General features: G+C 42.6%; 1 protein-coding gene across 1 annotated transcript; it reads right to left on the reverse strand.

Annotated features, from left to right (window-relative positions):
• Nucleotides 1-20504: 20504 nt before the first annotated feature.
• Nucleotides 20505-24576, reverse strand: marcksa (myristoylated alanine-rich protein kinase C substrate a). The gene is made up of 2 exons (XM_078212711.1): nt 24081-24576; nt 20505-22549 (listed from the first exon to the last, which is right to left on the reverse strand). The coding sequence occupies exons 1-2, from the start codon at nt 24177-24179 to the stop codon at nt 21629-21631; spliced, it is 1020 nt and encodes a 339-aa protein (XP_078068837.1). The 5' UTR covers nt 24180-24576; the 3' UTR covers nt 20505-21628.
• Nucleotides 24577-24842: the final 266 nt, after the last annotated feature.

The raw sequence follows: 24842 nt of genomic DNA on the forward strand, positions 1-24842 counted from the left end.
GTTCTTTTGTGTGCTTGTTGTTCCCTATTCCTGTGTCCTTGAACTTGGTTTTTTGTTGGCTGATTTGTAAAAGTAGAATTAACAGTCACTTGCAGAACTGGATTGTTGCAGAACAAATCATTCCATGGCCCATGGTAACCCTTGTACAAGTTCTTTAGACTTTTTGTGCATACAGCAACATCCAGGGTCATTCCTTCTGGGATACAACAGCCAGCCAGAAAGGAAAACCAAGTTGACTTAGTATTGCACATTTTAATATTTGTACTTTGTTTGATTCATATACACAACAGAATGTAATAGTCATAAGTTCCAACTCCAAGGACATAAAATTCCAGGAGCTGCTCATGGCCACAATCCAGGGTGGAGGGGGAGGGGGTGGGGGGGTGGGGGGAGGGGGGGGTGGGTGGGGGGGGGGGTGGAGGGAGGTGGGGGGGGGAGTGCGGGGTGGGGGATAGGAGTCCAAGATTGGTAAGATTCCTATCTGATGTAAAAGGCAGCCCAACTTCTCATTGAGCAGAAAAGCCAATCTTCAAAAACCTCATAAGCTTAGGACATTCATTCCAGTTATTAAAATGACCGCTGTAGATGTTTTGGGATGATGAGTGGCATGATGGCACGGTGGTTAGCACAGCTGCCTTACAGCGCCAGGGACCTGGGTTCGATTCCGGCCTCGGGTGACTTTCTATGTGAAGTTTGCACATTCTCCCCGTCCTGCAGTGATAATGGAGTCAGACACTTAGGGAACATTTAAGCGGTTTTTGGATAGGCACATGGAGCACACCAGGATGATAGGGAGTGGGATAGCTTGATCTTGGTTTCAGATAAAGCTCGGCACAACATCGTGGGCCGAAGGGCCTGTTCTGTGCTGTACTGTTCTATGTTCTATCTGCGTGGGTTTTCTCTGAGTGCTCCAGTTTCCTCCCACACTCCAAAGTTGTGCGAGTTAGGCCATGCTAAATTGCCCCTTAGTGTCAGGGGGATTAGTAGGGTAAATATGTGGGGTTACAGGGATAGGGCCTGGGTGGGATTGCTGTTGGTGCGGGCTTGATGGGCTGAATGGCCTTCTTCTGCACTGTAGGGTTTCTATGATTCTATGATATGTTGATAGCCATGAGCACTCCACAGCAATTCAGCTGGCAGAGGATGGAGCCCAGAATTTCGAAGTCCAGAGTATTTATTTCACCTTGACCAAAAGGAGGCCCCCTCAACTAATAAATTTCTGCAGTTAATCCCTATATGTAGCTGGTTAAGATACTCCAAGGATAAGTCTGATTTCTAAGTCGAACCTCTGCTAGCTTATTTTGTCATGTTATTTGTTGGCATAAATCACAATTTTATTATAACACAGTTACATAAGAAATTTGTCATTCATAGCTGAAAGTTTACTGTCGGTGCTCACACCAGTAAGAGTTTAGTGGACACAGATGCGTTGCCAACTAAACAGCAGCATCATTCCCCTCCATACCAACAGAGCTAAATTTTGCCCATAACTGTGAGAGTAAAACCTCTATTGCTCTCAGTGCTCATGTTAATCTCGGCTGCTGTTTATTTTTGAAGATCTGTTTTCTACCTATCATCACGCTTCTGGCAAACAACAGAGCAAAGCAAAGCTTCTCAATTCTATTTCCGCCTGGTGGGCTGCAGTTAGATTTAAGAACTTAGAAGTTTGATCAAGATGGAAATTTTGGACCTGTATGAGGAAAGGCAACACCTTAATTCCGAGAGACTTCTCGTATTTGATGGCAAATTCAGCATTGTAAAAATGTCTTTTTGGGAATTGTTATAACTTGTCAAGTTTGTATTTTTAGGCACAAAGTTGTAAACAAAAATGTAAACTTGTACGAGATTCCCCACTTTTGGATTACAGTTGCTACACAAATCAGAGGAAATTGTTTCGTTGCTGTTTAACTTGCATTCATTTAACATGCCTCAGGACATCTCAAAGTACTTCACAAACAATAAATTGCTATTGAAGTCTCGTCACTTTAGGTGCTAGGGAGATAGTATCTACAATATTGCTTAAAATTACTGTCACCTAATCATGGAAGAGTAATTGCAATTGAAAGGATAAGGTGATAAACAAATAACTCACACAAATAACAGGATTTTCACCTTGTGGTAAAAGTTAAGAACATTACAAACAAAAATCTCAAATACTAAAGTGCTCAACATTTCAGTCATCACCTGTGGACCTGAGGCATGTTAAATGAATGCAAGTTAAACAGCAGCAAAACAATTTCCTCTGATTTGTGTAGCAACTGTAATCCAAAAGTGGGGAATCTTGTACAAGTTTACATTTTTGTTTACAACTTTGTGCCTAAAAATACAAACTTGACAAGTTATAACAATTCTCAAAAATGTTGAATTTGCCATCAAATACGAGAAGTCTCTCGGAATTAAGGTGTTGCCTTTCCTCATACAGGTCCAAAGTTTCCATCTCAATCAAACTTCTATGTTCTTAAAGCTAACTGCAGTCCACCAGGCGGTAATAGAATTGAGGATCAGATACATGAAGATTTCAAATGCTGACCCTTCATTACCATGTGTTGATACATGCAGAAACCCATGCTACTGAGGAATCCACATCAATAGTTTCTGTTGCCAAATATGGACCCAGTGTTACCATGTTGTAGGGACACACCCTGGACTGTACCAAACTCTGGAGAACTTAGCCATATGTTGGCAATAACCCCTATTTATGTGTACAGTTATTTAATCAGATAAACTGAGAGTTTAAAGATTACTGGTTAGATTCTAATCACTTGCCCATTTTGGACTTGTTTTCTAATAGGGTATTGGCTGGTATGGATTATCTGGAGGCAGGTGTGAACGAAGCCAACCTCCAGTGATAGGTCTACCTCTCTAGATCCTATTACTGAGCTGATATTCTCCCTTCTGCTCTTCTGTTTTTAACTGGATTGAGAACACTATGAAAAACATTCATCCAGTCCAATACATCTGCTCTTTAATTTACTTTTTCTTGAGCATTACACCCTTCCCTGGATTAACATTAGGATTTGCACTAAAGAGGTCAATGCCCTCATCAATGTTTATCCAGAGTCATAAGCCAAACCCTCCCTGTTACAGAAAGGAACAATGTCAATAGCTGCCAACTAGGGGAGTCAAACATTAGAGTGAATGCACACAGCATCATAACTGAAAGGTTGTAGGTTAAAGACTCTGATCAGTTGAGGTTTACAGCATAGAGCCATAGAATCTCTACAGTGCAAAAGGAGGCCATTCGGCCCATTGGATTTGAAACTACTCTCTGAAAGAACCTCTTGCCCAGGCCCTATCCTCACTACCCTGCACATTTACCACTAATCCACTTAACCTACACCATCCTTGGACACTTAAAAGCAACTTACTATGACCAATCCACCCATCCTGCACATCTTTGGACTGTGGGAGGAAACAGGAACACCCAGAGGAAACCCACGCAGACACAGGAAGAACGTGCCCCTAAGTGTGAGGAGTGGAATACTAATAAAATTGCCACAGCAGAGGATGTGTTACAGAAGAAAAGGAAAACAAAAGCTCTATATATATTGTGGTGCTCTTCAATATTTGATTTTTAAAAAAATCTTAGAATATTGTGACCGAATAGAAATAATTGAAAATGCTTCTCATCATAGATCACTAACATTATTTGGCCATGTTCTTATTCCCATTGCAGTTTCTTGTTACAGGAAAATACCAGATGCTGTTATTAATATCACCAAGCAGGTTGGATGTGGGCTTCAGCAAGTAAAATACAAAGACAGCTTGTAGTGAATGAGGTAGTCGCAACAGACAGTTGCCAACACATATGCAGTTTGGATTTGCCATAGCTTGTGTTAGTGCAGCGTCCTTATATTAAATGCCAAAAGACTAGGTTTACTTAAGTTACCTTAAATCTGTGTGTATCATTTCAGATACATTGCTAGGGGATCTTGTAAGTGGAAACACAGAAAATAATTAATTTTACCTAAATATCTGCACAAGCACTTCTGGGATGATGTGGAAAAAGCTCCAAAGGCACTTTTGCTAAGCATAAACTGCAGACAAACAGGCAATGAATAGGTCACTTTTTAAAAGAGAACAAAGGAGTAACCTGGAATATCCAAATTCGGGTAAGCGTTCTCCAAGGCGGCCTTCGCGACACACGACAGCGCAGAGTCGCTGAGCAGAAACTGATAGCCAGGTTCCGCACACACAAGGACGGCCTCAACCGGGATATTGGGTTTATGTCACACTATTTCACATAAATATTTCTGCTTTTTTCCTCCTGAGTCTTTATCATGCGATCCTAGAATCAGAATTTATGTCACACTATTTGTAACTCCCACAGTTGCGTGGACCTGCAGAGTTTCACTGGCTGTCTTGTCTGGAGACAATACACATCTTTTTAGCCTGTCTTGATGCTCTCTCCACTCCCATTGTTTTGTTTCTTAAAGACTGGATTAGTTGTAAGTATTCGCATTCCAACCATTATTCATGTAAATTGAGTCTGTGTCTTATAAGTTCTGTTTGTGAACAGAATTCCCACTCACCTGAAGAAGGGGCTCAGAGCCTCGAAAGCTTGTGTGGCTTTTGCTACCAAATAAACCTGTTGGACTTTAACCTGGTGTTGTTAAACTTCTTACTATCCAAATTAGCCAGCCTATCAATGACATATGTTACAACGTACCAAATAAACCTGTTGGACTTTAACCTGGTGTTGTTAAACTTCTTAATATGTTACAACTACATAAGGAGGGATAAAAAAATTACTCCCCTATCCTACCACTCCAGTCGGACCATAACAGGGATTTGTTTGAATTTATAAAGGTGAAGGTATTTACTCAACGTCTGTGCTTAACCATTTATGGGTGGCACAGTGATTAGCACTGCTGCCTCACAGCACCAGGGACGTGGGTTCAAATCCAGCCTTGGGTCACTGTCTGTATGGAGTTTGCATGTTCTCCCCGTGTCTGCGTGGGTTTCCTCCAGGTGCTCTGGTTTCCCCCTACAGTCCGAAGATTTGCAGGTTAGGTTGATTGGCCATGCCAAATTGCCCCTTAGTGTCAGGGAGATTAGCAGAGTAAATATGTGGGGTTACAGGGATAGGACCTGGGTGGGATTGTTGTTGATGCAGGCCCCATAGGCCAAATAGCCTTTTTCTGCACTGTATGAATTCTGTGATTCGATGATTTAGGTGCTGATTGTAAAGAAACTAGTCTGGCAGGCTTTACTGAGTTTGAAACAAAAGGGGCTCATTTTTATTGAGTAAAAAAAACTACCCAGGTAAAGATATAAAAATATTTTAAAAGGTAAACTCACGTCTCGACTTTATCAATCCGCAACCACATAAGCAAAATTTACAAGTTATATTGCAGGTATTTACTTTCTTAGCCAAATTAAAGTTTGATGCAGAAAGATAAAAAGAAGAGAGTTCACTGTTCAGGAGTCCTTGGTTGTGGCAAATGTTCCTCTATGGTAGTCTTGAGTCTACAGGAGTTGAAGCCCATTTAAAGCTGCAATTGATGGAGACAAATTCTTTTTAAAACGTAACGCATCTGCTGCAGAAGTTAATGATTTTTGTACCTGAACATCCCTTCAATGGAAGTTTGCTATTCCTGCGTGGGATTTTTAAACTGTAAGGGGGGGGAATTTTCCCCAAAAATGTCTAAGCTTCGTAACAGTGTGAAAACAGGAGGCGTCCACCCTGGTCTTTTCAGTGCACTGCAATCTTCTGCTAGTTAGTGCAATGAAAGCCTCCTCGCGAATCTTGCCGGCACGGACGCTCCAGATGCCGAACTCACCCAAAGCGGCCACAGCTGTGCACCAATAACAAGGAGGAGCTGCGAACAATGGACACACAGCCAGTCACGCCAGGCAGATGGTACCTCGTAGGCAGATCCACAGTTCACAAAGGGAGATTGGGACGGTTGCTGAATGCAACTGGAGGGGAGAAGGGCTACCTTCTTTCCCTGAGACAGTCGACAACCCTGGGGTCAGGCCGGCAATGTGGCCTGGGAACCAGTGGCAGCGGCAGTAAGTGTCCGTTCACTGGCACGGAGGACTGGCGCCCAGTGCTGAAACAAAATGAATGGTCTCCCTTGGGCAGCAAGGGTGAATGTCCATCCCATCCTGACATCAGTTTCGTATGTTGCGCCTGCAATGTCCATCTCGATCCACTCCCCGCCACCCTCTGGCCTTCCAGCACCCAACCCCCTAGCACCTTCCTCCAACACTTCTGGCACCCCAGCCGCCGCCCCCCCCCCCCCCCCCCCCCCCACCAACTCCCCACCACCTCCCCACCTGGCCCCCAGCCAGGTGCCGGGCCGCTGGGATCAGTTCTCACAAAGCAGCTGGAGATGCAGAAAACATTTATTTATTAGTGCCACAAGTAGGTTTACTGCAATGAAGTTACTGTGAAAATCCCCCATTTATCATATTCCGGCACCTGTTCGGGTACACTGAGGGAGACTTTAGCATGGCAAATGCACCTAACCAGCATGTCTTTCAGACTGTGGGAGGAAACTGGAACGCCTGAAGGAAACCCACGCAGACACGAGGAGAATGTGCAAACTCCACACTGACAGTGGCCCAAGCCGGAAACCGAACCCGGGTCTCTGGCACTGTGCGGCAGCAGTGCTAACCACTGTGCCACCGTGCTGCCACTAATCACTGTGCCACCGTTCACTATGCCACAGAGCTGGGGATTGCACGAGAGGGTGTCAGCAACATTCCAGCAACTGCAAGGCTATTTGGTACAGTCCCACAGCCTTCAGGTCCAGGAGGTGGTGCCAATATTGCCTGGCACCCGGGCCAACACTGCAAGAAGGCATCTGCAGTAGAAAGCCTGGGGCAGGAAATGGTCATTATGGGTGGCAGGGTCTAAGGCATTGCCAAGCCACCGAGGACCATGGCTGAGATCCCCAGGAACATGCTTGAGACACAGAGGATCATAGCTGTGGGCTTTAAGAGCATGGCCCAGTCACAGTGGGCCATCATTGAGGGGCTCCAGAGCTTGGCCCAGTCTCAGAGGACACTTGCTGAGGGGATCCAGAGCTTGGCCCAGACTCAGAGGGCCATTGCTGAGGGCTCACGCACAATGGGGCAGATGCAGTTGGGCTTTAGGACTGGCAGACCAGATGACGCAGAGTCTTCTGGAGGTCACTCCAGCTGGCCCACTGTCCCATGGGGTGTCCCAGGGACCTCTGCAAAACTGCTTTGCTGTGTTGTCTACAATATTTGTTGAGGTAGTGCGTAAAGAAGATAGAAGGTGTTTGTTGGAGAGATATAAGGATTTTTAATGCTCCCAAATATTTGGCAGTTTGTTTTGCAGGTAAGGGCAAAACATTGTGGAGTGGGGGAGAGAGATATATGTTTGGGTTTATGTGGTTGTTTCTCTGTTGAGCATATTTCCAGCTTCCCAGGAATATCTCAGGAATTCCTCTGCCTCTTTTCTTTGGTCTTTCATTTCATCCCTTCCAGCAAGGTTTCTTTTTCCAAGTGATGTTAAGCACGACACAGCTTTTCAGAGCAACTCAGCAGATCTGGCAGCATCTGCGGAGCGAGAAGATAGATTTATGGTTTTGAGTCTGTATGACTCTTTGTCACAGCCTTCTAGAGACTTTGCTGAAGGACAGCTACCACTGTAGATGACTCCTGACTTGTCCAGTTTAGAATGTTCATGGTTTCTCAATAATTGTCCTGGTGGATCAACTGCCTTATTATATCGCCTGGCTGCTGATGGACGAGGATAAAATAAGGCAGAAATGGGTAGCTCTAATACCCTTGGAGCCGGTCCTGAGATCTTACACTGCAAAGAGGACTGGGCTCAGCCTTTTGGCTAAGATCAAGTGTAGTATGGAGAGGATGCTGCACTTGGTTGAGGTCATTAGGTTACATTGAAGCTTCATATGTTTCATATGAAGCAATTTTTAAAAGCGGCATCTCGGCCTTTTGGCTAAGATGCAAATGAGCCCAAGTCTTGGAGGAGGAACCTCCCCCTTCTCCAATCAGCTTGGCTCATGTAGATCGGGCCCAGGACAGGGTGGTTTGGTCGCTTGCCCTGTCTTGTCAGCCTGGATCGGAAATGTCTCAACTTGTTGAGACTCTGAATTGGATTTGATTTGATTGAATTGGAAAAGTATAAAAAGAGGACTGCTGTAGAATTAATATATCATGATTGTAACTTTGCCTTTTGGAATTCATTGGCAAGATGGAGCAAAACTGGTTGCAGATCACCTACACCTTGATTGAGTAAAACCCCTTTTAGCTCATATCAGTAGGCACTGCTGCTAGGAGTGTCATCTATTGAGCTTTGCTTTTTTTTAAATTCAGTACTTGGGCTTATAATCTCAAGGGTCTCTGAATTTTACAAGCTTTTATGTGCAAGGCAACAATGGTTTGGCGCATCTCAATTAATGTGGAGGAGTATGTGTTAATAATGTTTTCTGGATAAAAAGCAAAGAACAAGAGCATGCACACAATGAAAAGATATTGATAGGTGAGAGGGAATAAAGGCCAAGGAATTCAACATCTAATTTCTGACAAGTGACTGCAGGCAGAATAAACCATTAAAAAGGCCAATTATAGTTAGGTTTTGTAAATAAGGATGTGGAGTTAAATTTAAAAAGCCAAGGACAAGAGTAAGGAAGTAATGATAACTTAACCAAAACAATTGTTAAGGCACAATTAAAGTCCTGTGCGCTATGTTGGTAGCTTCATTCTAAAAAGAGCATTCAAACCATAGAATAGTGCACATTTACCAGAATGACACCAGGCATGCAAAATAATTGTTATAAGGAGAGAAAAAAGGGATACTTAAGACTATTCCCACTCAAGCAGAAATGAGTAAAATAAGGTTATTGAAATTATAAAAAGTTTTGAACAGAGAAAGGCTATTTCATCTGATTGGGGAGCAAGCAATGCAGGATATTGAATTAAAAACTGTCAATAAAAGCACAAGGAGGTTAAAATAAGTTTCTTTAAATAGAAGGCTGTTGAAGCTTGGAATGATTGAGGTAAATACCATTGCAATCTTCACGATAAAAATAGATAAATATTTGATTGAAAAGGAAGATACCGGGTTATAGGGTGATGGCAGGCTATGGGATTAGTTTTAGATTAATAGGCTGAATCATCAATCTGTACTGTAAATAGCCATTGTTCTTTGCTACCTGTATGAGTCAGAGAAAGGGAAAGAGGCAGAGACAGTGAATCGAAGAAATGGACAGAAGATGAAAAGGAAGCAGGAACAGGGAAGTGATAATAAAAGAAGGAAAAAGAAAAGTAATGAGAACAAGGAAAGGAAATGATGGAAGGAAAAACAAAAGGGATAAATAAAAAAAGAGAAAAAATCCAATAAATAAGTGAAAGAGGAAATGAGAAAGAGGAGACGGACAATGAAATTTGGCAGGGGCAGGGGAAGATGAAATGAGAGCAAAACAGAAGAAGAAAAGGGAGAAAAATAAGTGTAGGGAAAAGGTTAGGAAATGAGGAAGCACAGAATGCAAGCAAGGGTGCGACAGGGTAAATGAGAAAGTAGGATTTTGAGAGAAAACAAAATCTCTTGTTCTCTCACATTTAAGTAAATGATCAGAAGTCATATTGATGTTTAGGTTTCAAAATTTATTACATTGTAAATTAGTGGGTTAATATTGGTTCAAAATGTAATAGATCACATTTAAAACTTATGGCACTTTGCCTGGATACTATTTCTATTTCCGACTCATCATTTTTTGTAAAGTTAGCCATCCAGTCCAGAGATGATTTCCATCTGGTTTCCTTACATTCTTTGCAGCCCCATATCACTGCCTATGTCAAGCAAATAAAAATGCATTATTGCAATAATTGGTACAACATTACACTTCATAGCGATACAAACTTGAAATTGACCTATGCTTGGTTATATTTGAGATTTTTGCACAAATCATAGAAAACGATCCTTTAAACATTGGTGAAAAAATCCAGAGACCAATGTAATAGAAGTCAAATATGACTTATTCAGTCACCATGAACAAGTGGACCTAATTTTGAACAGATGTAATCATAGACTATGATTCCCAACATACTGTTAAATATCCCAGAATCCCATGTAATAAAAATGGAATTTGAGTTATTCAGTCACTCTAAACAAAATGCCCTGGTTATAGTAATTACAATAGGAACTCTGTCTGTGGATGCTATGTCTATTTGACAGACATTTTGAAAGGGAGAGGTATAAACTTCAAATTGTAATTTTATGATGCACATGTTTCTGGGGGCATTTTAAACAAATGAAATTCTGGCAAACTGATCAGAAAAGTGGATAAAGATATTTGCACTTAATGAAAGAAAAAAACTCACCTATTGCAGTCTGGAATCCCTTGGAGTACTAAAGTATCATTGGTTTCTTTGTTTGGTTATGTGTTTCCAATTTAGATAGGACTTGGTTTCAAACAGTGTTGTTAGGTGAAAGGGAAGACAGGAAAAGAGTGGTGGGGCTTAAGAAGCTCTGTTTGTAAAAGTGGATTTGCAATTTCTGCTTTATCTGGCTCTTATGCTCAAACATCAAAATATCTTCCAACTTCTTTTTAGAACTATAACAAAAATGATCATTAATAAAAATGATACGGATATTAAATATAATTTTGATGATGGTGATGATGATGCAGGTAGAGACATCCTCTTGAAAATAATTCACTACTGCTTAAAGCTTGGAGGAAGAGTATTTTTACTGTTATGAACTTTCAGGTGAGTATATTTTTGATGTTTATATTTCTTATTACAATCACAATGCTAGTATCTTAGCAAATGCACTTTTGAAATTGGTGCCAAATACAGGGAGCATTCAAAATATGGCTCGTGTGCATATTAATGGAAATCACCACAAAGTGGGTTGTAGACTTTACTGTATAGCTTTGACATCAACCTAAAATTAAATTATATATATATATTGAGAAGTTATACACTACTACAAATAGCCTTGAGACGAAACATCCTGAGGCCTTGTTCATCATGGCCAGGGAATTTAATCAAGTCAAGCTCAAGGGTGTACTACCAAGTTACCACCAACACGTCTCCTGCTCCACCAGAGGCCCAAACATCCTAGACCACTGCTACACAAATATCAAACATGCCTACCGCTCTATCGCCCGCCCACACTTTGGCAAATCAGACCACAAGGCTGTGCTCCTGCTCCCGGCTGACAAGTAAAAACTGAAGCGGCACAATCCATCAAAGAAAGTCGTGCAATGTTGGTCTGAGGAATCGGATGGTCTCCTACGGGACTGCTTGGAGTCAGTGGACTGGTCAGTATTTAAGAACTCTGCGACCAGCCTGAATGAGTACACCACTACAGTAACTGACTTCATTAGTAAATGTGTAGAAGACTGTGTGCCAGAAAAGCAAATCTGCTTGTTTCCCAACCGGAAACCATGGATGAACAGGGATATCCGCTGCTTGCTGACGTCTAGGTCTGAGGCATTCAAGTCAGGCGACACTGACCTGTACAAGAAAGCCAGATGCGATCTAAGGAGATCCATCAAAGATGCCAAAAGACAATACCAGACCAAGTTAGAGTCCCAGGCTAGCCACACAGACCCCAGCCGACTATGGCAAAATCTGCAAAAGATAACAGGCTACAAGCTGAAGGCATGTAAAATTTCCGGCTCCAAAGCACCCCTCCCTGATGAGCTCAATGCATTCTACGTGAGTTTGGAACAAGAGGTCAGTGAGAGCACACCTCCATCCTGGAAGTCTTGGATGAAGCTATCTCTGAGGTCACCATTGCAGATGTCAGAGCAGTTTTCTCGAAGGTCAACCCACGGAAAGCGACTGGCCCGGATGGGGTACCCAGACGAGTGTTCAGATCCTGCGCCGATTAGCTGGCGGGGGTATTCACAGACATCTTCAACCTCTCTTTACAACAATCTGTGGTCCCTATCTGCTTCAAGAAGACGACCATCATCCCGGTACCTAAGAAAAGCCAAGCAGCGTGCCTTAATGACTATCATCCAGTGGCTCTGACATCCACCATCATGAAGAGCTTCGAAAGGTTGGTCATGACACGAATCAATTCCAGCCTCCCAGACTGCCTGGATCCATCACAGTTCACCGAACACCACAACAGGTCCTCAGCAGATGCCATCGCCCTGGCCCTGCACTCAACCTTGGAACACCTAGATAACAAAGACACCTCTGTCAGACATCCATTGACTCTGTCTACACTTCCTGCTGCCTCGGCAAAGCAGCCAGAATAATTAAGGACCCCACGCACCCTGGACATTCTCTCTTCCACCTTCTTCCGTCGGGAAAAAGATACAAAAGTCTGAGGTCACGCACCAACTGACTCAAGAACAGCTTCTTCCCTGCTGCTGTCAGAATTTTGAATGGACTTACCTTGCATTAAATTGATCTTTCTCTACACCCTAGCTATCACTAACACTACATTCTGCACTCTCCCGTTTCCTTCGCTATGAACGGTATGTTTTGTCTGTCTAGCGCGCAAGAAACAATACTTTTCATTGTATGTTAATAAATGTGACAATAATAAATCAAATCAAACCAAATTTATTGACTACAGCTCAGTCTTCAACACCATTATTCCTACAAAACTCATCTCCAAACTATGTGGCCTGGGCCTCGGCTCCTCCCTCTGCGACTGGATCCTGAAATTCCTAACCCACAGATCACAATCAGTAAGGATAGGCAACAACACCTCCTCCACCATCACCCTCAACATCGGTGCCCCACAAGGCTGTGTTCTCAGCCCCCTACTATACTCCATATACACCTATGACTGTGTGGCCAAATTCCCCTCCAATTCGATTTTCAAGTTTGCTGATGACACCACCGTACTGAGTCGGATCTCAAACAATGATGAGACAGAGTACAGGAATGAGATAGAGAATCTGGTGAATTTGTGTGTCAACAAAACGAAGGAGATTGTCATCGACTTCAGGCAGTGTAGAGGAGAGCATGCCCCTGTCTACATCAACGGGGACGAAGTAGAAAGGATTGGGAGCTTCAAGGTTTTAGGCGTCCATATCACTAACAACCTGTCCTGGTCCCCCCATGTCGACACTATAGTTAAGAAAGCCCACCAACTCATCTACTTTCTCAGAAGACTAAGGAAATTTGGCATGTCAGCTACGACTCTCACCAACTTTTACAGATGCACCATAGAAAGCATTCTTTCTACCTTGCATTAAGTTGATTTTTCTCTACACCCTAGCTTTAACTGTAACACCAATTCTGCACTCTCTCGTTTCCTTCTCTATGAATGGTATGCTTTGTCTGTATAGCGCGTACAAAACAATACTTTTCACTGTATGCTAATACATTTGACAATAATAAATCAGATCAAATCAAATCAAGTTACAAGAAATATATCCGATGGAGTGGATTGCAAAATACATTTGTGCCATTGGAATAAGTTATGTTGACTGTGATGAGTGATTTGTTTTCTGTAACTCATCTTGTTACAAAGATGTGCCGGTTAGGTGGCTTGCTCATGGAAAATTGCCCTTAGTGTCAGGGGGATTAGCAGGGTCATGGGGATAGGGCCTGGGTGGGACTGTTGTTGGTGCAGGCTCATGGGCCAAATGGCCTCTTTCTCCACTGTAGGGATTCTATGATCATTTTTACCCTTAAAGGTATTTAGTTTTTATTGCATAAATTAGTGTTTAAAGAATCTAGATAACTTCCTTTAATTTAACTTATTCTGGCAATGACATGCTTTATTCTAATTAATACTGCAGTCTATTACAGGTCAGTGACACTGGGGGTTCAGTTGTTTGTGAGGCCTACAGTCCACATTAAGAAACTCCACAAAAGGAAAGATGGAATGGAGAGTGGCAGAGAGCAGAGGCAGAATCAAAGTGCAAATGAAAAAGCAGTAACTTTAAGAGGACAGATAAAGAGCAATAGAAGGAAACACTTGGATTTATCTTGTTCAAGACCACCAAACATCCCAAGGCACTTTACAACTAATAAAGTACTTTTGCAATGTCCTTACAGTTGTAATGTAGGAAATGGGACAGCTGATTTTCCCACAGGTTCCCACAAATAGTAATGTGATCATTATCAGGCAATTGGTTTTTGTGCCTGTATGCAATGTGGAAAAGCAAAAAAATTCAGATCATTCAAAATTTGTTCAAGTGGAACAGATTGTAAACCCCAGAATTGCAAAATTCCATTCCCAGCTCAGAATCGATGGATATTCCAATGAGAGATTCAGGTGTGGAGGTCTGTGAATCCATGACTGGAAAATTGGGGAATTCAGCAGGAAGGGAACCTCACATTTTCAGGCTACAGTATTGCATATTTACAGATTTTTGCAAGTCTTTTGTAATAAGCAAGGTTTTGTCAAGAGCTTCTGTTTACAGCTGATCTTATCGCACCCTGAATATATCCTTCCTGTTGAGCCACCCAAGTTCATTCTCCATGTGTTGGCCAGGCAGTAAGTGTGCACGTTATACTTGATAATGTAGGGCATCATAAACAAATCTTGTCTAATCTCCACCACAAACTTGTCTCTGGTGCAGTTTGTTCAGGAGTAGGAACCATGGCAACTTTTTCCCTCCCCTTTTACTGAGAGCAATTATAGCACCAGTTGCATTAACTAATGCAGCATAGGCAAACGACTGAATCTTGGTACCTTCAATGAGTCAGGTCCACACCAGCACAGCATTACTTTACTGATACATCAAGGCAACATTTCTGCAGTCTATTTATGATTTTAAAAGGTCAGATAAATTCTGTTTGATCACTGGTGCCTGTCTTTTGCATTATCTATTGGTGCCAAGTTTGTGTTTGAAAGTGGAATGTGCAATCTCTGCTTTATGCACATAACACATGGATTTTCTTTACCGAAATACTCTGATTTGTAGCACAGTTATTTAGCAATATTAATGGAAAAGTGGCACTCAATCTGCCTGTACAGGATTTCACGTTCAGCACAGATTCTCAACTTAAATAGAGCTTCAAGAAGCTCAACAAATCAATGCAACATCATTCACCGACCAATGTGTATCTTTGGGCAATCACTGCTAATTAGAATCAAAATCATTGTGCTTTGAGCAATTAAATAAAGAGAATTATTTTCCTTCTGTGTTATTGTACCCATTAAGGGGGTCTATTTGTATCTCAAAACATACTACAGCTTCCAATGGAATGGCAATTGAGTCACATTGCCACTCCCCTTGAATGTTCTTATCTGAGAATCCAGCCACTCATACCTCACCAAACCTGCCGACTCAAGCCAGACATCTCACCTGCGCAGTGCAGCGCACATCTGGGGCCTGGCATCAAGAGCTGTAGGGTCGAAGGTAAATGGCTAGCTGCTGCAAACCAGTTAAGTTTCAATGATCCAGCTGGATTTAAAGATTTTTGACAAGCTAAGTGTAGAAGAGTTTAGGGTAGGGGTGGGCAGATGAGGTCTCAGCGGGAGTGTCCGGTCAGATCTGGAGATTTGGGAGAAGGGGTCTTTGAGAGGCGGGGTACATGGTGATTGGTAGAGATCCCTTTGGGGCGGAGGGGTTGGGGTGGTTCTGTATAATAGTTACCCAGAAGCTGGAAGTGGGCTTTCAGGAATAACTACTGATGTAACAGTTGTAACTTTTCAAAGTTTGTAATTTAATTTGTGATTTTCGGATGGCTTCCAGTGCAGGGAAGTTGCCCATTGGAAGCTGCGGCCCATTGGTTTTTCTGCACTAAATAAAAACAGTAGAACTGATTCACAAAAACTCTCTACTGCCCCATTAACACTTGTGGTCTGGAATGTAGCACCCTATATGTTTAAAAGGAGCATGAATCCGTACCCCATGTCTGGATGGCACACCATTGTAGTATTTCTGGATAAGTAATGTTGTTACAATTCAGCATGTTGAGAATTGAAAATTTAAACAAACTCACTTTCCTGGAATAATCTACATAATGTGCATGAATATGGAATCATTTTACACATTCCAGTAACCTGCTTGAATCAGGTGCACCTTATCTGCAGATTGCACGAATTAGCTAGCTTTTTCAGAATTGTTTACCATTTTAAAGGAAATCCTTGAATCCCGACAGTGCATAAGGAGACCATTTGGCCCAACAAGCCTGCACTGACAACAATCCTACCCAGGCCCTATCCCCATTACCCCACATATTTACCCTGCTAGTCCCCCTGACACTAAGGGGCAATTTAGCATGGCCAATCAATGTAACCCGCACATTTTTGGACTGTGGAAGGAAACCAGAGCACCCGGAGGAAACCCACTCAGATATGGGGACGTGTAAACTCCACAGAGTGACCCAATGTCAAAAGGAACCCAGGTCCCTGGCGCTGAGGCAGCAGTGCTAACCACTGTGCCACCCTACATCTTCCAAGTGCTGGACTGTACAATTATGATTGCCATTCAGCCCATTAGAGGAGTTACAGAATTAGTAAAACTGTAACCTTGTCATTTTTGACCATTTTTCCCACAGAACAATTTGCAAATTAATGATCTATACTCATGTGAATACATTGTAATGAAAGTGAGTCCACAAAATCAGTTCAGTTTGGAATTACGTCAGAAATAAATTGTTGCACAAACTAAAACAATTAAAAATAGCATTCCTAAGGATGTGGGAAAATTGGCAGTGGGGTCTTTACTTCAGTACTCCTTGCAAATAACCATATATTTTTCAGTTGGCATGACCCTATTAATTTTACTTCAGTAAGAGTCAGGTGCCAGGATGGCTGCTAAAAATCTATTCTTCAGAAAAGGAGGGAAATTAGCAGGTTAAATTAGTAACAGTGCCAATACCTCAAGAGGAGGAGGGATCAGGAACCAAGCCTTACTTTCTGCACTGAAAATAACAAAGTAAAATACTTGGCCACTCCACACAGGTCTCAACTCAAACCAGGTCTTAACCAGGACTGCAAATTAAGACATAACCCTTAGGAGGCTGACCAGAAAACAGTAAAGTGAGAATTGTGGCCTCCATTTAGTGCATTGCTGTTTGAAATATTATGGGAAATTTGAAATTAAAACCTGGAAGTACTATCCTGTTTAGTCAAAATTTATATATTTTTTCAATACATACACCAGACTGTTTTCAGTTTTGCCCACCCAGATGACCGGGAAGCACATGCAGGGACATGTATGAAGAATGTGATATGCAGTTCAGCTCACAAAGGAATGCTATGGTTACACATCTACATTACACCATTGTATAACTAGATATTGTGCAGCATATATGGGGTTGGTTTGGACTGTGTAAGTCACAAACTGCTCTTAGCAGCAAAAAGAATCCACTATGATTTTGAGGCCACAACATTATTTACATCAATCCAGCTCGATGCAAGGTACTGAGTATTGGATTAAGAGAGTTATTGTAGAACAATGGCAGTTCAGGATATTGCTTGCCCCGCAAAAGCATTTAATGAGTTTCCTTTACTTGGCTCCATTGCCTGTAGAACTGATTGGAGAATACTCTCCACAGACTTTGACCAAAGTGTAATCAGGGTCCTACGAATGTTATGGGACCATAATTTGCTATTAAAATTAGTCTACCATTTCTTTCAGGCAAGCACTTGAGCCATCCAGAAGTGCCCTCTCAAAATGGTAGTCTAATTGCAGAAATTAGTGGATAAGGATACCAATCCCCAATATGGCACTTACAGCCTCATTTTTCTAAATTACTTCTAAAATGAAAATTTGCAAGCTACATTGATCTTGTTAAAATATCCTGGACAGTCTTAATAGAATACTAACCCTTTTCCTATCTAAACTTTGTCACTATGTATTTATAAACACAAGAATATGGTGTTTAAGCAATTAGTGTTGGAGGAATTGAACATTTTTTCAGTAACAGTGGTGAGTAAATTTTCCAACTGCACCTGCTGCGCTGCCTTGCTCACTGGCAGAACATGTCTATCAATTAGTGCATGATTTCCTTGTAGGTTCTGCCAGCAAGCAAGGCTTTGCATGAGGGCTGTATACTGTTTGACTGCATCCACTCATCAGAATAAAGTTAACATAAATGGAATATCGAAAGACCACTCCCTCTACCATATCTCAGAATGTCTTCAACAATCTTAGATCACTCTACTCCACTGTACATTTCAGCCCCACCAGTAATCAAGTTACCTTAACAAATTCACTTAGTTGGCTGAAACAAAACAATCAAGCTAGGGTTGAATTTGGGTCTCAAGGGATATTCCCAGCATTATCATCAAATCTAACTTTGATGAACAAAAATCTGGTCCAACTCTTCCACATGCTAAATCCTCAGCTATACTAACACTTGCATTAACTGCTGACAGTTGTACATATTGAAAAAAGATACCTGAAATCTCTTCCCCCTTCCACCCAAATATTTTCTGACCATTCCACATGCATACCCTTGTTCCATCTTTGAACTCCAAAATTAAATCGATGCTGTTATTTCAGTGAGTGGGAACTTTTATTTAGAGCACTTGCAGTAAAACCATGAAAAATGTTGTGCCATGTTTCAATATAGTGTTTGGTCAATGTTTGCCTGTGAGAATTAGCTTGCAAAACTGCTGCTACTTGATAGAAAGTCAGGAAAACTGTAAATCACCATCAGACTTTTAACACAAACAGGAACAGGCTCCAATAACAATTGTAGGAAGCATAGTAAAGTGACATATTCAGAATGCAATGAATCAAACTTAGGCTATAGTGCTTTTTGGACAGAAGTATAATTTGCCTTAATGGCAAATTAGAAGCATAATGTGTCACAATTGGATTTTTGTGTACAATATTGGCATGGAGCTTTAGCATAGTCAAATCATTAGGATGGACAAACTGCTTATAACTAAATTGAAAATGGTAAAAATTGGGAGTTGAATCCAATTTGGGATTAACATTTTATCAAACATGCAACACATGGGATTGTGACATATGCTAACATGAAAATTGGGATGCTGAAGGTTGTAATTTTAACTTCTGTGAAAGTTTAAGGCAACAGAACATTACCCTTAATTACATATTTCAAGCATGCCCATTAACAGAGTACAATATGTACACACAGGTAAAACATAATAGCAGAAGGGATCAAACCCACAAATACCCGTGACAAATTTCCTGTAGTTGCAGATGGCAAACCAAGGTAGTCATTATGAGTTATTACTGTAACAAGTTACGTAAACCTGCTTTCAGGCAACTGCAGATTGCCCTGAAGAATGGCATCTTTCCTTGAGCTCAAATACTCAACCATGTGTCTTTGGGTGGAGGTGGCAGTAAGAGTGTGAGAAACAATATACCAGCAGTTTTCTGACCCACAACAACACACTGCTTTCAAGTTCAAAATTTTGGCACAGCACTCTGGGTAAAGGCATAGTATTCTCAAACGGGGTGGAAAATATAGAAAGGTTCACTGCAAATCAAATCTAACCAGAAACTTTGAAGCCCTGAGTGTTAACAGCCAACACATCTAGACTTTCTCTTGAAAAGATATTTTTCTTGAGAAAATGGTGGGGGAGTAGGGAAGAGAATTTCAAATTTAAAAAAAGACTGAAAAAACATTAGCAATGCTGAGTGCTTTTTTTCAAGCTGGTTTTGTTACTTAGTCAGCGAAAATGGAAGTAACACTAGGACTGTAATGAGGAAGAGAAACTAAAATTCAAATGCCTGCAGTATCACCAGAAAAATGAACTGAAATACTGCCATTTTACTTTGCAATGAGTACCAAAGTTATTTTATTGTAAGCTATCATTTAAAGTACTCCAATTAGATGCTATTAACCAATGCCAAAATGATACTCTAGCTTGTCTTCAGGATTGTAGCACTGTTGTGTGGTGGTTGGCTTCCTGATGGCTCAGCCAGTTAATAGTGATGAGTAAGGCCTCAGAAGCTATTCAATTGTCCATCTATATCGACTCCAAAGAAATCATCCATCCTATTTTTTGTACTGGATTAACACCAGCCTAAAATATAATGCAGTTAATAAAAACAAGTTTAAAATAATTTATTAATTGAATAGCATGCAATGGTGCCCCGTTTGAATTTAATATATTCAAAAAGCTATACAATTTTGCTTTGTTTCCAATACAATTCTCACTATCCACCTGGCAAATGGTAGTGTGTGCTAAAGCCTGGGGACCAATATTTAACATGACTTAAAATGAAATTGCAAATAAAAAAAAATTAGCCAGCTGGACGAGACCTTAGTGCTCACTAATTTGCGATCACTTTTAGGTATCTAATTTCCAGCACTGATAACAATCATTGTGGGTGGGGGAGAAGAGAGACAGGGTGAAAAGTGAAAAAGTACTGAAAATTAAGGCAATTAAACATTGTTTTAAAGTGCATAATGTGATGACATTCAGTGAATAAAGCATTTGCATTTTAAGCAATCTGCATCTGATTTTTTTTTAAAAAAACCACCTTCTGTTCTGTGCACTCCCTCAAAATATGGTCAGTTGGAACACCTTCCTCCTTGGCACTTCAGCTGTGATATAGCAGTTTGATGAACCAGCCTACATTTCAAGTGTGACCATGAACTATGCCTCAAAGCTGGATAACGAGGCGCATAATAAAAAACACTAAGTCGAAACTTTATTCACATTTATTTTTTTCGCTTTTAGTGTGCTCACAGAAAATTAGAACACCTTAAGCAGAGAAGTTTAATAGCAATTTTGTAAGCAAAGTTACATTCCATTTCTAAGTCAAATTGGTCAAAGCTTCTCCAGTATTTACAAAAAACCATGATAGACAAGATGCTACACAAAACGCATTGCATCTGAAGAGTTTTCCCAATTGTCAAAGACGACTGAAAAAAAGCATTGACTGCTGTAACCAAACATACAACAGTATATAAACAGCAACCATTCCACTTATCACAGCTTTTCATTTAAAATTGTTTAAAAGATCTTCCAAGATGACTGCAATTTTACAAAATGGGCAGGGTGAAGAGTTGCAAACTTCATGTGCTTCTTGATATTAAGTTTTCATTTATACATAATCACAGTTAAAAACACCCTGCTGTAATACATAATTACACTTTAAGGTCATGAACCAGCAATAAACAATAACGCCTATACAACTTGTTTTTTTTCTTCTACTTATCACTTGACTTGTACAGCTAAAAATGAGATAAGTGAAAAGTTTCTATGATTTAAATGTATTACTAAAACTATTGATTTTCTGACACGGATGTCCTTGCTTTCTTGTATTCAAGACTTAGTGTTGTAAACTGTATGGATTACTTTTGTAAGATTTGTAAATTTTAATTTTTTTTTAAAAGACTAATCCTTTACATCATTAGTTTGTGGCACATTTACTTGGCAACTACACCACTGCATTGTGGTTCCAATATTACTTCATTTACATTTTACCCAGGATTTACCCACCCAGATTATCCACACCATTGGACGTGTCCATAGATTGACCAAAAAAGTTTAAACTTTTGTATAAAATGATGCAAAATATGCAAAAACCGTAATACTGATGCAAAAAAAAAAAATCTGACAGAGCGAGGTTCGGGGCTCATCTCTGCCTGTTGGAATGGTGGTAACAGAATGAATGCAATGGGATTTTGTTTTTTTTAAAAATAAAAATGCCTTTAAAATCCCTGGTTAGACAGTTCTCCAAACCAGTACCTGGCACCACTCCAACAAACAAACATGGAAAAAGGTCCTTTTTGATTATCACTCCCAAGTTTTGGACTTTTGGATCTACTCTGCTGAGTCGGTAGTGGCTGGTGCTGGACTGGACTCGGACGCTACCTCCTGTGCTACAGCTGGCTCCGGTGCTGCTGGTGGCTCTTGGACGGCTGCTGGCGCTGCTGCCTCCGGCTCGGCTGTGGAGGCTTCAGCCTTGGGGGCCGGGTTGGAGGCGGCTTGCTCCGCTGTGGGCTTCTCTTCGTTGGCCTTGGGCTCCTCGGGAGCTTTGGCTTCCTGTACATCCGCGCTTTCGGGAGCCTTCTCCTCGGCTTTAGCCTCCTGCGAGGCGCTGGGCTCCTCTTTCTTTTCCTCGGAGTTGGTGGTGACAGAGGCGGCGGCAGCAGCAGCGGCGGGAGCGACATCTCCCTCCTGGCTGGGCTTGCTCTCCTCGGCATTGCTGGTCTCTCCTGCCGCAGCACCAGCAGCGGCGGCGCCTTGCTCCTTCTCCCCTTCCCCGGAGGCAGGAGCAGCAGCCGCCGCCGCTTCATTCTCGGCGTTCTCCCCGCTCTCCTTCTTGGCTTTCTTAAAGGAGAAGCCGCTGAGCTTGAAGGACTTCTTGAAGGAGAAGCGCTTCTTCTTTTTCTTGGGGGTCTCCTGGTTGTTGGTGGCCGGGCTGGCGGCGGCCGCCTCCTCGCTCTTGGAGGCGCCAGCGGCGGCTGCCTCCCCTCCCTCAGCCGGCGAGCTGCTGCTCTCCGCCGTCTCCCCGTTGGTCTCCTGGGGCTTGGCGGTGACCGCCGCCGCCGCCGGGGTGCTGCTTTCGCTGGGGGTCTCGGCGGCGGTCACCGCCACTGCCGCCGCCGCCTCCTCCTCTTTGCTCTCCTCGGCCGGGGTGGCACCATTGGCTTGAAGCTCCTCTTTCTCGGTGGGCTCGGCGGCGGCGGCAGCAGCAGCGGCTGGAGAGGCGTCTCCATTCACCTTGACATGGCCATTCTCCTAGAGATGAGATAGAGGGAGAGAGACACAAAATGGTGGCTTATTAAAAAAACAACACCGAGTAGATAGCAAGAGGCGACGCACAAAATGGCCCGACATTGGTTACGTAAATGATGAGGGGAGGGAAGGGAGGAGGGAATTGGGGATGTTCTCCCTCGCCCAGCACACGCTCTGCAGCATGTGGGGGACATTTGCCAGTGCCAACAGCAGGCAAAGGCGACTTGACACCCAACATCTGTTCACTCGAGTTGGGGGAAGACAATGCAAACCGGGACAATGCAAACCAGGTAGACCCGCCATCTGCTCCAGGAACCAGATTCTAGTGTTACCACTGATCCTTCAAGTGAAGGAATTGGAAAACCAAACCCCCCCCAAATCTCTTCTCCACCCCTCCGAAGTAAAAGCTCAATCTTATCGAAGATAGACATTTTGTTTTGAAAAGTGCTCCATGCATCTTTGAATCAAAATGTCCACCTCGCTCTGAATCGCAATGAACCCAATGTCCACACATCTGAATTGCAATGAAGCGAGCTGTCCAAATTAAATCCCTTCACTGCACGTTATAGCGCTGAATCCACCTGGAGATTGGCGTCCAGGCTTTTGTCCCCTCCCCCCACCCCCACTGCTTCATTCGATGCTAACCTGTACCCTCCTCACTGCAGCGGAAAGAAAGCCCGGAGCCGCTAGGAGGCGTCCCCGGGCCACTGTGACTGCTGGCGGGGGAGTGAACAGAGCATTCAGCCGCTCCCCGAGTCCAGCGCCAATAGCCGGCAGACACCAGCCCAATCAGGAGCTGCTGCTCACTCGCCCTAGCATCAAATAAACTAGAAAGCCAGCTTCTAATTTAACGAGACGCCACTCTCCCAGCCAGGTTGAGTGTCGCTGTTCTCCCACAGTGGCATGGTGCAGGAGTAGCAGCTATCACAAAAGGCGAGGTGTTAGACCCGTACCAATATCCCGCTTCTGCTGGCGACAGGCGGGCTCACGCCTTTTAAATCCCACTCGAAGAACATGGTCCATAAATTTCACTGTCAAGAACATACAACCTAACACCGACTACACACAATGCCCGACACACCGCCAACCAGACAGACATTCATTTTAATTCATGGGGAAATCTCCACTCTAGAACACAAAAGGACATGTCGAAATGGTGATGGGCAAATCCAACGTGAAGGAGTCCAATATTCCTAATCGCCACAACCCAACGAAAACCAAAGCACCACTTTTGTTTAATCCTCACCGTGCTTTCATCCAAAATGCTCTCCACACGTCACTTACAAATTTTGCTTCTTAACCATTTTCAACACAATGGCGCGACAAAAAGAAACGCTCCTTTCTAAACCACCTAGTAAGATCACCAAGCATTATTCTGTTTCAGGGAAACCATCAAACCCCAAATGCTCCCTGGTAGCCTCCATGCAGAGGACCAGGTTTTCTACGTTTACAATGCATCTTCAGCGGGGGTCTCAACAATCATTCCATCAACCCAGTGCAAATAAAAAAAAGGAAGCGGCTATAAAATACAAACCTGGCCGTTGGTTTTAGAAGGTGATCCAGCTGCGGCTTCTCCTGGTTTTTCAGCAACAGTTTCGCGATTTGCAGCGGTCTTGGAAAATTGGGCTCCCATGCTTGTACAACAAAGAAACTCCGAGCCAGCGAAAGAAAGAAAGCAAGCGAACAAAGACGCCTGGCTTTTCAATGCTGCACACTCACACACACACGGGGACGGATAGACAGAAGGAGGAGTGGAGTGAAAAAAAAGAGCCGGAATCACACACACACACCCCGAAAAAAAAAGTTTAACTTCCCTGCAACAAATCCTATGCAGAGCGACAAAAAAAAATAAACCCCCCAAAAAAATGAAGGGGGGAGGAAAAAGGCCACGTTGCAACGGTAATAAAAAAGATCCGAGATTTGTAGCTTTTGCTCTTCAACAAGGGGGGAAAATGGAGAAATCTCCCTGAGCGCTAATAACATGCAGAGTCCAACGCCCAAATGCATAGATGAATGGGCTCCTTAGCAATGACGCCAACCGAATCCAGCCACATCCAATCACAGCCTTCCGAATCCAGCCACATCCAATCACAGCCTTCCGAATCCCGCCCAAAGCCAATCACAAGCCACTGAGGGAGGAGCTTGCAATTGTAGCAAACAATCAAGAATATTTTCTCGCCAAATGTATCGCCAAAAAGGTGCAGGGGAAATCTGGGATTTCTCACTGCTTACATTGGGTTGCACTAGTTTTGCTATGAGATGCAAATATTTCTATAATCTATATATGTATGTAGTG

The sequence above is a fragment of the Mustelus asterias genome, chromosome 5 (genome assembly GCF_964213995.1).
Source record: "Mustelus asterias chromosome 5, sMusAst1.hap1.1, whole genome shotgun sequence".
In the NCBI taxonomy this organism is placed as follows: Eukaryota; Metazoa; Chordata; class Chondrichthyes; order Carcharhiniformes; family Triakidae; genus Mustelus; species Mustelus asterias.